General features: G+C 36.9%; 1 protein-coding gene across 6 annotated transcripts in view; it reads left to right on the top strand.

The window, feature by feature from the left end:
* LOC121739772 (dachshund homolog 1) overlaps window positions 1-13,283 on the top strand; it is a 135,339-nt gene that overhangs the window by 72,768 nt on the left and 49,288 nt on the right. For all 6 annotated transcript variants that reach the window (XM_042132330.1, XM_042132331.1, XM_042132332.1 and 3 more), the window contains 2 exons: window positions 101-290; window positions 2,385-2,444. In XM_042132330.1, the coding sequence (XP_041988264.1) occupies window positions 101-290; window positions 2,385-2,444 (250 nt within the window). The remainder of the gene's footprint in view (window positions 1-100; window positions 291-2,384; window positions 2,445-13,283) is intronic.

The raw sequence follows: 13,283 nt of genomic DNA on the forward strand, positions 1-13,283 counted from the left end.
AATTTAAAATCTTATTGGATTTCGTTGTTATTATAAATTATTGACAATTCTCATTAGATTTCAGCCACACCTTTAAGTAACAAACATTGTTTTGTTCCAGAAATGGCACGGATGGAGAAGTCCCCGCTGCTAGCGAACGGGTACAACGCTCCCCCCACGCACCTCGGCCCCATGGGGTTCATGCACCAGCATGCGCTGATGTCCCCGGGCATGCCGCACCCGGGCATGCCCCGGCCGGACGGCTCCATCATTAAAGGACAACCCATGCACAACATGGAGGCGCTCGCAAGGTACGTCGTTAAAACAATTAAACTTAGCAAACTTGTGCGCTACAACTTTTCCTTGGACTAGCTATGTTCTCTGTTCAACAGTATGAACTTCTTTTTCGTAGCATCTCGTATAATTAATGTCTTGTCTTGAAATAAAGCACAAAATTACACTGGACATTTGATTCTTACTGCAATTAGAGGTCCATGTCAGGGGACGCCATCTATCGAAACATCCGGGAAAATTGACATGGCGCAATTGCTTCAGTAATAGAATTTACTTTTAAATACCTAATTAAAAAGGGTAGTAGCTGTAGTACTTATAAAAATAGTTAATATTATTTCAAATAAACTGAAGTGATTTGGTTCCTTTTAGTTTTACGTTGCAGCCATGTGAATCATAAAGCTGATTCACATGGCTGCAACTTTTCCGGAGTTAGATTGCTTTCATTTTGAGCCATGCCCATCCTATTCACATAGAATTCAGTGGTTTAGAGCGGATATTGGGTGTATAAGGGTAATAAAACATTACTCTAAAACTGTCTTACGATGTCCAATATGTTTGCTCAACGTAGGTAGCGAGTTATTGTCATAAACTAAATCTTCTGGGGCGGTGGAACTATTTTAGTTTTTAACGATTTCAAACTCAAGTTACCTGACGTTTATTTAGTATTTAACAAGTGTTATATGATGTTGATTTTGTAATTATAAGTTTTATTGGGTCTTAATGGGAATCGTATACGCACAGTTTGTGAGTACGTTATTTATTAGGTACTTTAATATCATTTCTTAGTACTTATTCCTCCTTTAATGGTGTCGTAAATGATGCTCTCTGACAGACTTTATGGTTTATTATGTAAAATATAGTACTTTGTGCAATTTAGTATGTACTATGTAAAGTAAATTTAGTAAAGCTATTCGCATACATTTTAAGTCTGCTGAGTAATGATTATTTTGCGTAATAAAATATTGTCTTTTGCTATATTACAAGAAGTAACAGAACATTCAATTTTTTATAGAAAATATGAATACACCTTTACACTAGCAATATTTTGTATCACAAGGTATGAAATAATATTTTAAACCACAAGAAAATGTAACGTAACGCACCCAGGTAAACTCAGGTTAATGAAAAGGAAGCCCGTAAGCGGGTCACAAGTGATACAGGTTAAATGACTGAGTTAATCCAATAAGAAAAGTACAAACAACGAGTGCCCTCGCTTCCGCCCGAAGACCCACAACACTTGACTTACCCCACTGTCTTACTGCCGCTCGCCACTCGTGAGCCGCTGTGACATAACCTACATTCACACATATTTACGGGCTTACAACCATTTTACTGCTAGCAAATGGTGTAATTCTTTGTGATTCTCATTATTTAGGTATGCCAATGAAATGATTAACGCTACGAAGTTTATCTTTAGGTAGTTGGAGGATGCCGAATTCTTTAATCATAAACATCAAATACTTTTAAGACAAATATTTTATTAAACTCTTATATAATATAATATTAGTACCTGGAAGAGTATCAATAACATACCTTGCCCTGTATTTCTAAAAAAAGCAAAACAACGTGATTGTAAGTTTCATTGATCGATTGTAATTAAACAAAGCGGGAACATCGGTCTTTGAAAGGAACTTTCAAGAGAACGCTTAACTATTGTAAGAAGTATTCCCTCATCGGAGAAAAGTTTAATGAAAACAAAGTGTCAGAGTAATTGAGGAACAATTCACCGAGCACGCATGAGTTGGCACAGCACTAATATAAGCGATTGTTTTAAAAACATAATTAATTTCTTTGACCCCTCGTTCAACCTAACGGAACATTTAATATCGAGCACTCATAATTATTCCTTTTACATTCAAACCCTTTTTCATTCAACAACTTTTTATTTTTTAATACTCCAGAATACTTTGTAGCGAGTTTTGTCTCCCGAGCAGACTTATTAAATTGGGATTCAGAAAAGGCTTCTTTGTAATAAAAATTGTTCAATTTATATTTTCGCGCTGCTACGCCATCATTTTTCTCCTCTTTATTGGACTTATTTTCTAATCTTTATATTAAATATTCTCCATTGTTTCTTCATTTTCTAAGTTTTTTTTTATTTTTGTCTGCAGATCTGGCATTTGGGAGAATTGTAGAGCAGCATACGAAGACATCGTCAAACACCTCGAAAGGTAATTTTTTCATTTTTTAACCCCCGACAAAAAAGAGGGGTGTTATAAGTTTTTAAACCCTATGATATCAAAGGAAGGAGCATACAAAAATTGAATTCGAGCCAAAGAAATCTAAAAACATCGAAAGTGAAAAGCTACAAATCAAAGTCACTCGAAATTCAAACGGTATGCAGATAGCAAGGGAGAGTGTGAAATTAGAGAAGACAATTAGATCGGCGGATCGGATGTATTTTTAACAAATGATCGTCCGGCCAGCATGCGGCATGGCCGGGAGAAGGAGGGGAACAATTCATCAAACTCATTCAGGGCTAATCTCGATGCTAGGAAAATGCGGCTCTCATGTAAATTGGGCCCAATCGGGGGCCATTGGTGAGGGGAAAAACGCTTTTCTTTTCTTGTTTAATGGATGGTGATTGATCGGCGGGTTTGAACGATACTCGCGGTTTTGACTTTATTTTCAAGTGCTTATTGACTGTTTCAAATCTGTTTGTGTTATGGGTTTGAATTTATATCGTACAAGAACCAAACCAGCAAAAAAACATTTTATCGTAACTAGCAATGGTTGGATAGTGTTTTAATTATGCATAGTAAAATAACAAAGCCTTCCACAAAAATATTATCTTTGTGAAAGAATTAAACGTAGGAGGTACGTTTAATTCTTTCACAAATTAAGCTATTCTCTCTGTGGACATCCGATTCCTCTATATATCTGCTTCAGCCGTTGTTCCATCGATTTTTGCGTTAAATAGATTTAGTTAATGAATAGCGTCTATTTAAATAATACCTACACATGTCGGGACTAGGGAGGTGTCGGGCGCGGGCAGCGCGGGTAGAATTACAGTCGGACAGCGCGCCGTGTACCGATGTGTCACTGTCAGCCGCGATAGCCGCGCCACGGGTCCGGGATTAAGGCTTTTTTAAAGAAATTACTTTGTAATTTTTGAATGGAACACATAAGCTTTGTGGAGCCCAAATGAATTTTTATGATGTATCGTTTCTTGCTCTGTTCCGATTCATTGAGTTTGTTGCACGTTTCGCTGTTGGAGCATTTGTAGTTTAATTAAAAGGTCGAAGATGGCAAAATCTGTTTTCGATGACAAAATATCGTGTCCTTTAAAAATGTTTCCCGTAAATATTATGTTAAGCCACGAGTTAAGCCTTATATTATTGATAGTCTGTACTTAAACCTCGTCCGTTCTTTTCGCAGCAATTTAATTATAATAATTTTAAGGTTGATATTTACTTCAGGAGATTATAATAAGTATCCAACATCTTTTTAGACCTAAATGTAAAGAATGTAATTATAACAATGCGTTCTCATTCTTGGCATCGTAGTGGGTTTCCTTGGAGCGTATTATCTCGGTCCGTCTGCGCATGCGTCGCCGACCGGTTCTCGATCTTAACACCAATTAATTGACAGGATTATCTCTGATTTAATATAATTTGTACGTTCTGTTTGTTTTGTAATCTTCATGAGGAGCGCATTTGTTTTCATAATCTACTAAAATACTTCGGAACTCAGGAACGAGATTGAGCGAAATAAAAGCAGTGTTAGAACCGAAATACAAATGAACGAAGAAAAAATTTGCTCGTGTAAGATCAATGGTAGGTTTTTTATTCAATTTAGGTTATTTTCACACGGTTGCTACTATTTACTCGGGAGGCGAGATTTTTAAAGATTTATTAATGGTCTTCAGGTTCTTTCTTGTTGAAAAACGCTCCCCAGTCCCCACTCGACTTTTGAGCTATTATTCAGAGTGAAAACTCATCCTCATACTCTATCGAACCATAGTCCAGAATGAGTGTCATTAGTGTGGCAGTAAATCAACCGATTACTCAATTAACAGTCAACAAATCGTCGGGCTGTATGCATTCGTCCGGTTTAATTCCGTTTCGGATCGAATTAGCTGCGATTAATCGGCGTGCGGCGGGTTAAGCCCGTACCCTGCCGGGATCGGCACACATCGCTCTGACGTCGCTCGTTATTCATTCCCGTGCCGTGCCCCTTGTGACGGAGATAGCTTTATTTGTTGACCCTTAAATCTGTGCTGTGCTGAATTTAATTTCGAATTATTGACTGGCTACTGCGATGCACAAATTTTGTGAGATATTTACAGCTTCGTAGCTATTCATACTTTAATAAAGCTTTTCTTATTTGTCTGCATGCATGCATAATATTATGTGAATTTATGTGTTCTTGGACCAAGATTTAAATTTCTAATTTTTTAATTGTCTTCCGAATGTTTGGTTAAATTTTTTCAGTTTATTTAGCCCCAATTTCACCAACGAATGTTAAAGTTAACGCTCGAATTAGTATCACGTTATCTCTTTCGTTTTTCTTATAAATGAAAGAGAAGACATTACATTTTAACAAGCTGTTAACACTAACAGACGTTGGTGAAATTGGGGCTAAATCATTATCATTATTTAATTTGAATATTGAATAAGCTACAAATAAATAATCTTTTGTTAATTATTTCAAGCCAATGCCTTGTTTAGAATTTCGAAAATGATTAAAACGTGTGTACAACTATAAATAGACAAAAACTTGCGAATAGAAACCATCAAGTTAAGAATCGCGACGTAACATTTGCGTGATTGAATCCTTGATCATTAATTTGTAAGAAGATCAAACGAAGACCGAGGGTGATATTTATCAAGGATATTGCGAATTATTTTAATCAAATCAAATTCCCTTCGTTGTAAACAAATGCTTTTGATTAATGAGACGCGCGACAGAGCTTCATCGTTATGATAAAACACCCGAGGAAAAGGCAAAATTAATGGTCATAAAATGAACTCTTGTATTTGCGAGATAAAGACCCGATGCTCTTCTTGCATAATTTCTCTTCTGGTGCAGAATTTTCGTGCTGAGATTGTATAATAGATTTGTACCTGATAACTCTACCTTTACGATGTGATTTCGAAACCGGCGCTATTCAAAATTACATTTTTGATGTATTTGCCTTCATAACAATATTTTTACTGTCTACATTTATAACGCTAACTATAGTATAGGTACATATACAGGCATTGTAAAATTGTGCCAGTAACATTTCAAAATTGTGATTAAACTAATTTTGCAAGTTTTATTTACCTCATCTCAATAATGGTCCCGACAGTGCTCAAATTTCACTTAAGATTTAGATTATCATGGAGGCAAGTCATTAATAAAAGCGACTTTTGATTTTCAGTCGGCTAATATGCTAGGGTTGTGAAGGGTGCACAGTCACGTCGTCAGCCCTCGGCATACCTCCCGAGTTTGTCATCGGTGTGGTCGTACTGGCATTCTGCTCTTTGTACCTTTCCCTTTTATAGTTACAACTATTCGTATAGTTCCAAAATATTCATTGCGTTCACTTTGATCGTATCGACTGTGCATATCTAAATATGCATTCAAAATATTACCGACATCTTAAAATATAAGATATACTTTAACTTAAAATTAAATTTTTACTTAAAATTAAAATATACTTAGTCTTAAAATATAGTTATTTTGTTTACCACAATTTCAATCAGCGATAAAGCTAAAAACAGAGTTAAAAAGACCCATCGAATCATAAATAAGTAGCTTCAATACCATTTGAAATGTTGTCATTTTGCAAGTGACAATAAAAGTAAAGCACGTAGATCATTAGCAAAACAAAATGATAAGGAGAATATTTTATACGGGAGCGGTGCTAACAATGTGCCTCAACTTGCACCGTCAGCCTATATTAATCTGGATCCGGCGCCTGACAGCACAAGTCAAATTTCTCATCAAAAATAAGAATTAATGGCGAACAGCATTAATCATTAGCTGGCAAACGGCACGAGGTGTCCGTATCCCATTATTTTGCATTACTAATGATATGTACACAACGATAAGGGATGCTTTATAAAAACCTCGGAGGTTTTGTGTCTCATCGATTTAGTAATGTGGTTATTAATGTGATCTTGAAGCGTGCTCGATTCACATAAAACTGCAGGTTCTATTTACATTCCATCACTAATGTTATTGTACACTGGCTGAGATTATTTTCTTTATCCAATTTTGTTTCTGATCGCTCAGCCCGGTATCCAGATGCTTTAGTTCTTAAGAGTTTTCGCGCGTATTTTTTTTCGATTTGTATTAATTTGACGTGTAATAATTATCAAAATCAATAACGAGCAGCACGTGTAAGAGGTAATTTAGTACGAACAAAATCAGTTTCGGAATGCGAGTTACGCACGGGGAGGTGTGAAAATATGATCAAGCAAACAATCAATTAGCTGCCTTCACTCAGTAATTTTTAATAACTCAGATACACTAATCACTTCCTCCCGAGAGGTGGGACCGTTCTATTTGTAGAAGTTGGCAACACTGCCATCGACAGAAGATGTCACTTTTTCTTTAATTACGCGGCGGCCTCATTTCTTCGCGCCCTATTAGTACGCATCAATCAATGTTGCCAATACCTATTTTTTTACCCTGCTACTCGAATGTTTTTCCTTTCGTACGTTTTTGTTTACGGATATTTTTTAAGTGGGGAATAATTTGATGAGGTCCGCCACCCGACTGTGTTGGATGCGAGCGAGCTCATTTGTCATCGTCTTGTCATTTCTGCGTTTCTTTAGAACAGTCGTATAGGTGAAGTAATTATGCAAGTTTTTGGTTGGCTTTTTCATTTGATATTTATTAACGTCTATTGAATACCTTAGAATGTAATCAAGGTTTTTGTTTTTTCCGCCGTCGTTGTATAAAATTGCAATTTAAACCCGGTACGGATATTTTCGATCGCATATCTTAATTTGGGAAACGGCTAAAAACTATGAATACGAAATTAACGTGTCATGTTAATGCCGACATCGATGGGGTAAATCAAATATGTGAATCCACAGATCAAAAGAATTCATTACAGTGTGTAAATCACAATTTGCATGTGGCGCGGGCGCGCGGCGCCGCGGTCATGAATATGCAACTCCGACTGCGCTCCGTCCTATGCTGCATTTGGATGTTCTGGCTAGCTTTTTGACTGTCAGATATATTCGGTTGCTAGCACTGGACATAGTGGTACTAGTGCCACATATGAGTTCATATTGACACCCTTTATCACCCTCATGCCTAAGAAAAAAAATATTTTTAAATTCTCTTACATTCTCTTAAATGAACTAAACTGATAGACTCTACATACGATGCGATTTACTGGACAGATTTTTTTTCTGCATCATCAAATTAACTTGATTGTGAAAAGTATCAAGTTGAGTATGTCATTACAACGCGCACTTCATAAACAAAGTGCTGAGGCATCAAATCGGACACTTGCTCGCTTCCTGACCTTTTCCCGTTCTGTTATGCAAATCCTGACTCCCCGGGGAGCGCGAGCAAAAAGTATCGTACTGTTTACTGCTGACTCGTCCACCACGGTGTGTGAGTCTGCATACGCCGCCCCGTAACGCCGTCATATTTTACGACAGCCGAAAAATAGAAGACCTGCTATTGGAACCCGATAGGGCGTCGACAAATAAAGTTAGAGAATGGAAAGTTTCGGAAGTGCTAATTGTAACTAGATTAAACGGATAATGGCCTTAAATCCGCTGTAAGTGAATAGAAACGAAGCCTATTCGAAATTCTCGTAAACCTCAACCAGTAAAAGGCCCAATCGGCTCGCATTTCAGCCTGTCGTTCATAAATAAATTTACCTAAACGAAATTATCAAACGAATTTCCCGATGAAATACGGCACAGTATCAATAATTGATCGAACATAAGTAAGGGTCATCAAGCGTAGTGGACCGCCGATCCAACCCTACGCCGCGGCCACAAATCAAATGTTTTGATAGCGCCGCGGTATAACGAGACAATTTGATTGCGGACATATCCGCGGCAAATTGCTTCTAAATTATATTTTCTGTTTACTTTCCGAACTCCCCGCTATTGGGCTTAGAACAGATGGACATGTTTCAGCTTTCATTGTTGCCCGTCAATGCAAATATGTTAGTCCTTTGGGGTCATTATATCGCTTTGCGTATTGGGCTCGGTTGTACGACCGAATAAAAGTCAATATTATTTAAAACGTGGTCAAAAAATTTATACAAGGATTGGGGGATCGATATCTACCCGCCGCGATCTATCGGCCCAATTAATTAGATTTATCTAAAGGATTGTGTTCATTTTATCGATATTTCGAACAATACGATGATGGATCTGCTCTACATATCGAACAAGTTTTCTAAGATAAATCGTGACAGTGTTTCTAATTCGTATTCCTTATTATCTAGTGCCGACAATTATTTTGACACCTTCCTAGATTATTATTGAAAATCGAATAACAAAACAAAGAATCCTTTATTGTCTATTAGAGCATAGATAGGACCACAAAGACCATTACTCATTCGATTGACTCGTGTGCATTTTGTGGTCACACACAATGAAGAAATTCAACCGTCACATACGAGAAATTTATGCAATCGGACGACTCGCACTCGAGTTACTGAGATATAGGGAAGGAATTGTCACATCACATCACACGAGGAGCGGGATCGAAGCGTGCCGATGGATGCCGATATTTTGCGGTCGTGTGCATACGAAGCCTTATTTATGCAATTAGCGTGTTGTAGAACATCTAGACCGTATTGTGTTTCAAACGGAGAGGACCGAACGAGATAATGAGGCAATTTTATGAATGTTTCCCCGAAGGTACAATGAGATTCGACATTATCAAAAACATTTCCATTACGGATAACGGTAATGCCCCTAAAAAGTCGGGAACTCGGAATCGTAGGAGCAATTTTGCATAATTATCTAACATTGTGCCGGGAGACAGGCGACGCCGGCGCTTAAATCCTAATAACATCGCATGGACCCGATCAGAATCTCGTTACGCTACTGTAATCTTCCCGGAGCAAACGACGAATTTCACCGCAACACCGACACACACCGTTATTTGTTAAACTGTAAGGTTTATTACTTTAATGAAATGGTTACATTTGAAATAACGGTTTATGACGTAGTTGAAGTTACAAAGTAAGTGGCAAACATTAAAAAAATTGGTGGATATAAAAAAATATGCGTCTCCTTTGTTTGGAAGCCGGTGAAATATACTAATTTAGTTCAATAATTACAAAATTTACAATACCCCTGTATACAGAAGTGAAGCAACTTCTTTACCACAATATGAAGAAGAACCTATATACATCTATAATAAATTACGTAATTGCATTAAAAACAGGAAACCATTATGTAACACCCCCACTCCCCAGCGATCCATCTTGCAGATTTTCCAATGACAACTTAAATCCTCTCACGTACTTCTAATAACGTAATGAGCTCCAAAGCTCCCAAGACATATTTTATTTTCTTCCGACACATTTTATATTTCATTTCACGTTTCATAAGCGAAATTTGCTTGTCCCTCTTCGCGTTCAGCGTAATGCCCCGGTCGCTTAGTGCACTTTTATTATGGTATTAAGTGACGTAATTTTTTCCATATTATATTATTCAAATTTAAATAACTGTCTCCGGTTTCCCTCGCGAGGTCTACCGATTGCTGTTGTCGCCCCCTTGAATCTGCTTGTTTTTACTAAGAGTTTTTATGGGACAAAGTGATGTGGAGTAGCTGTTACATCTAAATATATTATAGAGGAATTCATTTTCAATACCTAATTAACTTTTCTTCTTCACGTAGACTTTACTACAATAAAATTTTTGATTGAATATTTTTCTTTGATTGTAAAATTTTTATATACTCTGATTTCTGAATCATTTTAATGTTTTTAGATAGGTAACTTATTTACACACCATAACCATTATGGGTAAAAGAGACTAACCTTAATTAAACATAACCAAAACATTTACCAGGTATATATATGCTCTACAGAGTCGTTGTTAAAAAATTGAAGAAGTTAGAAAGGCCGCAATTTTTACAAATGACATTGTGACATCTAGGCGAGGGAGGAGGGTGCGGCCGACAACTCATCATGTTACTACTTTGCCATTATTTTGCATTTTGTCCTACTCCGTCTGCTACTGCTATTTGCTTTGATTTGCCATCGTTTTGTTTGACTTTTATTTTAACTTGAACTGAAGTGATTGATGCAAACATTTTTATGCCCGTTACAAATTGGGTATCGTTGTTTAGTATATCTTTTGTAATTAGATAACATATTATTGCCATCTCTCAAATTAAATAAAATTGCTTCAAAACCATTTTTACTACGATTGATATATTCGATTAACTATTAAAGGTAATATTAAGATAAAGACATCGTTTTGTTTATAAGACATAACATTTTAAAAATTTACATAATCATTTATTTTGACGTAACACAAAGCTACTTATTTTGTTCATAATTTATTCCATTTCTCCCCTACACATTGGCATCGGCCGCTGATATTTTTTATTCGATTAGTAAACCCCTAAGGTGTTTTTAGCCTTTTTTCGGTCGATTTTCTTCGAAGCTTTGTTGACTGTTACGGGAGGGTTGCAATGCTCATTTCTCGTGGATGAACTCGCTTATTTATCTTTTGTGAGTTTTATCTACTTGTGCAATACGGGGATAATAAAATGATCAAAACGTAATTTCTTTTGCTGCAAAACACTTGCTTGTGCTTTACTTACAGTATTAGTGTAGTTCGCCTACGGTTTCTGAACTGTAACAACGAACTGAAAGTACGAACTGTAACAGTTATTTATTCAACAGCTGATCTTTACAAGTATGGTTTATACGTATTACGTATAACCACATAATTATAACTTATTTATATAGCCACTATATTATAATTACTAAGTTATATCATCTAGACTAGCTAACACAACATAACATACAATTACGTACTATTCCATTTGTTTTGCCCGATCTAGTAGCGTAAATAATGATCAATAGAAAGTTTTGCAATCAATAAACAATTACCGCAAATTAGTCCGACGTCACCCACCGCCGTAGACTATAGAGTATAGAGTAACCGGCACGTCGTACCGTAGACGCACTCCCGACCGCAGTACTTACACACTCGATTTGTGACGAACCGACGAACGGGGAAGGAAACTTTTTGATGGATCGGCCGGAGTTTGTTTTGCATGCGAGTGATATGTCTGAAATAATAAATGTCGAGGCGTCGACGGCCCCGTCTCCCCCGGGAGGGTGAGCTAAAACGATTTTTGATTTGGGTGTCGAGCGAATGTTTTCCGCTGCGACGCTCCGCGGATTTGATTTTCTTAATCGATTCCCGGGCCGATATCGCACCATTGTGATTCTAATGAACGGACCGCGGCCGCCGGCGCGATGTAAATTGACAACACTATAACCGAGTGCTCCGTTTAATACTTACTCTAATCAGATTATGCATACAAGAACGGTTCGGAGCGGCTAACGCTGCGGCATTAGGCCGTACGAGCGGGTCAGAATTAACTAATCAGCGTACATTGGCGTCGCTGGTAGATTGCATCGCATTGTCCGAGCCCGTGGCCCCGGAATATCAGTTTAGGCCACTGGCCACTCCGTAATGGCAATGGTTAGCGTTAACTTAGTTAACCTTCATAATTATGTTATTAAACATTTGCATATCCCGGTATTATCGCGGCCCGCGTGTGCTGCCTGTAATGCTCCATTCTCTAGCGCAATGAGATATCCCAAAAAGCTACAGAGAGGAGGATACCTACATTAATTAACGCAAAGCTTATTATGATGATGTTACAGTGATACTGCTAGTTACTCAGGTATTATAGATAAGTTTTTAGATGTGGCTAGTTGCTGGTTTTGACAATGTAGATTTGAGGACAGAATACAGATAGGTACGGAGTATACTATAGTTTTGAATAAGTACATCTCTTATTTGATATAAATGAACATGATGAAGCGAAGTGTTCTGTCAGTAGCTATTTCAACAAATCAAATGAATGAGTTAACAAGATTTTTATCTGTATCAATCTTTTATCAGCGAGGTGTTAGTGCAGCTGCATACGAATTACAATCTAGGTGTTACTCGGAGAAACCAGCTTAACGAGCTGCAAAAAACAATATAAAAACGTTTTTAATTTGAAAAGTCATCGATCACGTTAAGTGTTATAATGACAAAAGGAAAACGAAGGAAGTGGAAATAATTTATTACTTTATTGATACAGGCGCTATCTTTTGTCCGATCGAGCGCGATGATTTGATCATTTCGTTTTAATTCGTTCAGGATATGAGGCACGTTTTTTTGTTGTCATATTTCGATGGGAATACGATAATTGAAAACTAATATCCGCGTATTTTTAATTCCAAATTGATGTGACATGTTTGCTTTCGTGTGTTTTAATTATGTTGCAACAATATTAATTGGACTATTGTCAAATTTTAATTGACTTGCTTAACTTCAATGTGTTTTTATATTATTTTGCCTCATTTTGACTGATGTATTTCAAGTAATCTTCCTGAAAAGCTTGTGAAACAGTGAGAATAACGGTATTCTTTATTTAATATTAGGTATATTATGAAACTAAACACTATGCCTTGAGGCACACCGGGACTTGAATCTGAAAAACGTTACATAGAAGCATTGTTTCCAGTAATGGCCGAAGTGATAATTAACTCATGGGAATCTATAAAGTAACTATACAAAGCACTTTAAAAAGTATTTTGCATAATAACATGATTTCAAAGAAAAAATGGGTAAAATACGAAGGAGATACGTATATATATTTAAAATTCATAGAGTTTTCAGTTGGAAACGTTTACAAAAAGATATAAAGAATTATTAACATATTAATAGGAGAAGGAAATGAAAAATATATTAAATTCAGACGAAGCTCCGTGACTCGTCAGCGAGTACGGAACGACTCCATTTCGAGGGCTCCGCGGTCCGCTGTAGACCACCTTGACACAGACACTGTTTTGCGAT

This window comes from Aricia agestis, chromosome 2, assembly GCF_905147365.1.
Source record: "Aricia agestis chromosome 2, ilAriAges1.1, whole genome shotgun sequence".
NCBI lineage: Eukaryota > Metazoa > Arthropoda > Insecta > Lepidoptera > Lycaenidae > Aricia > Aricia agestis.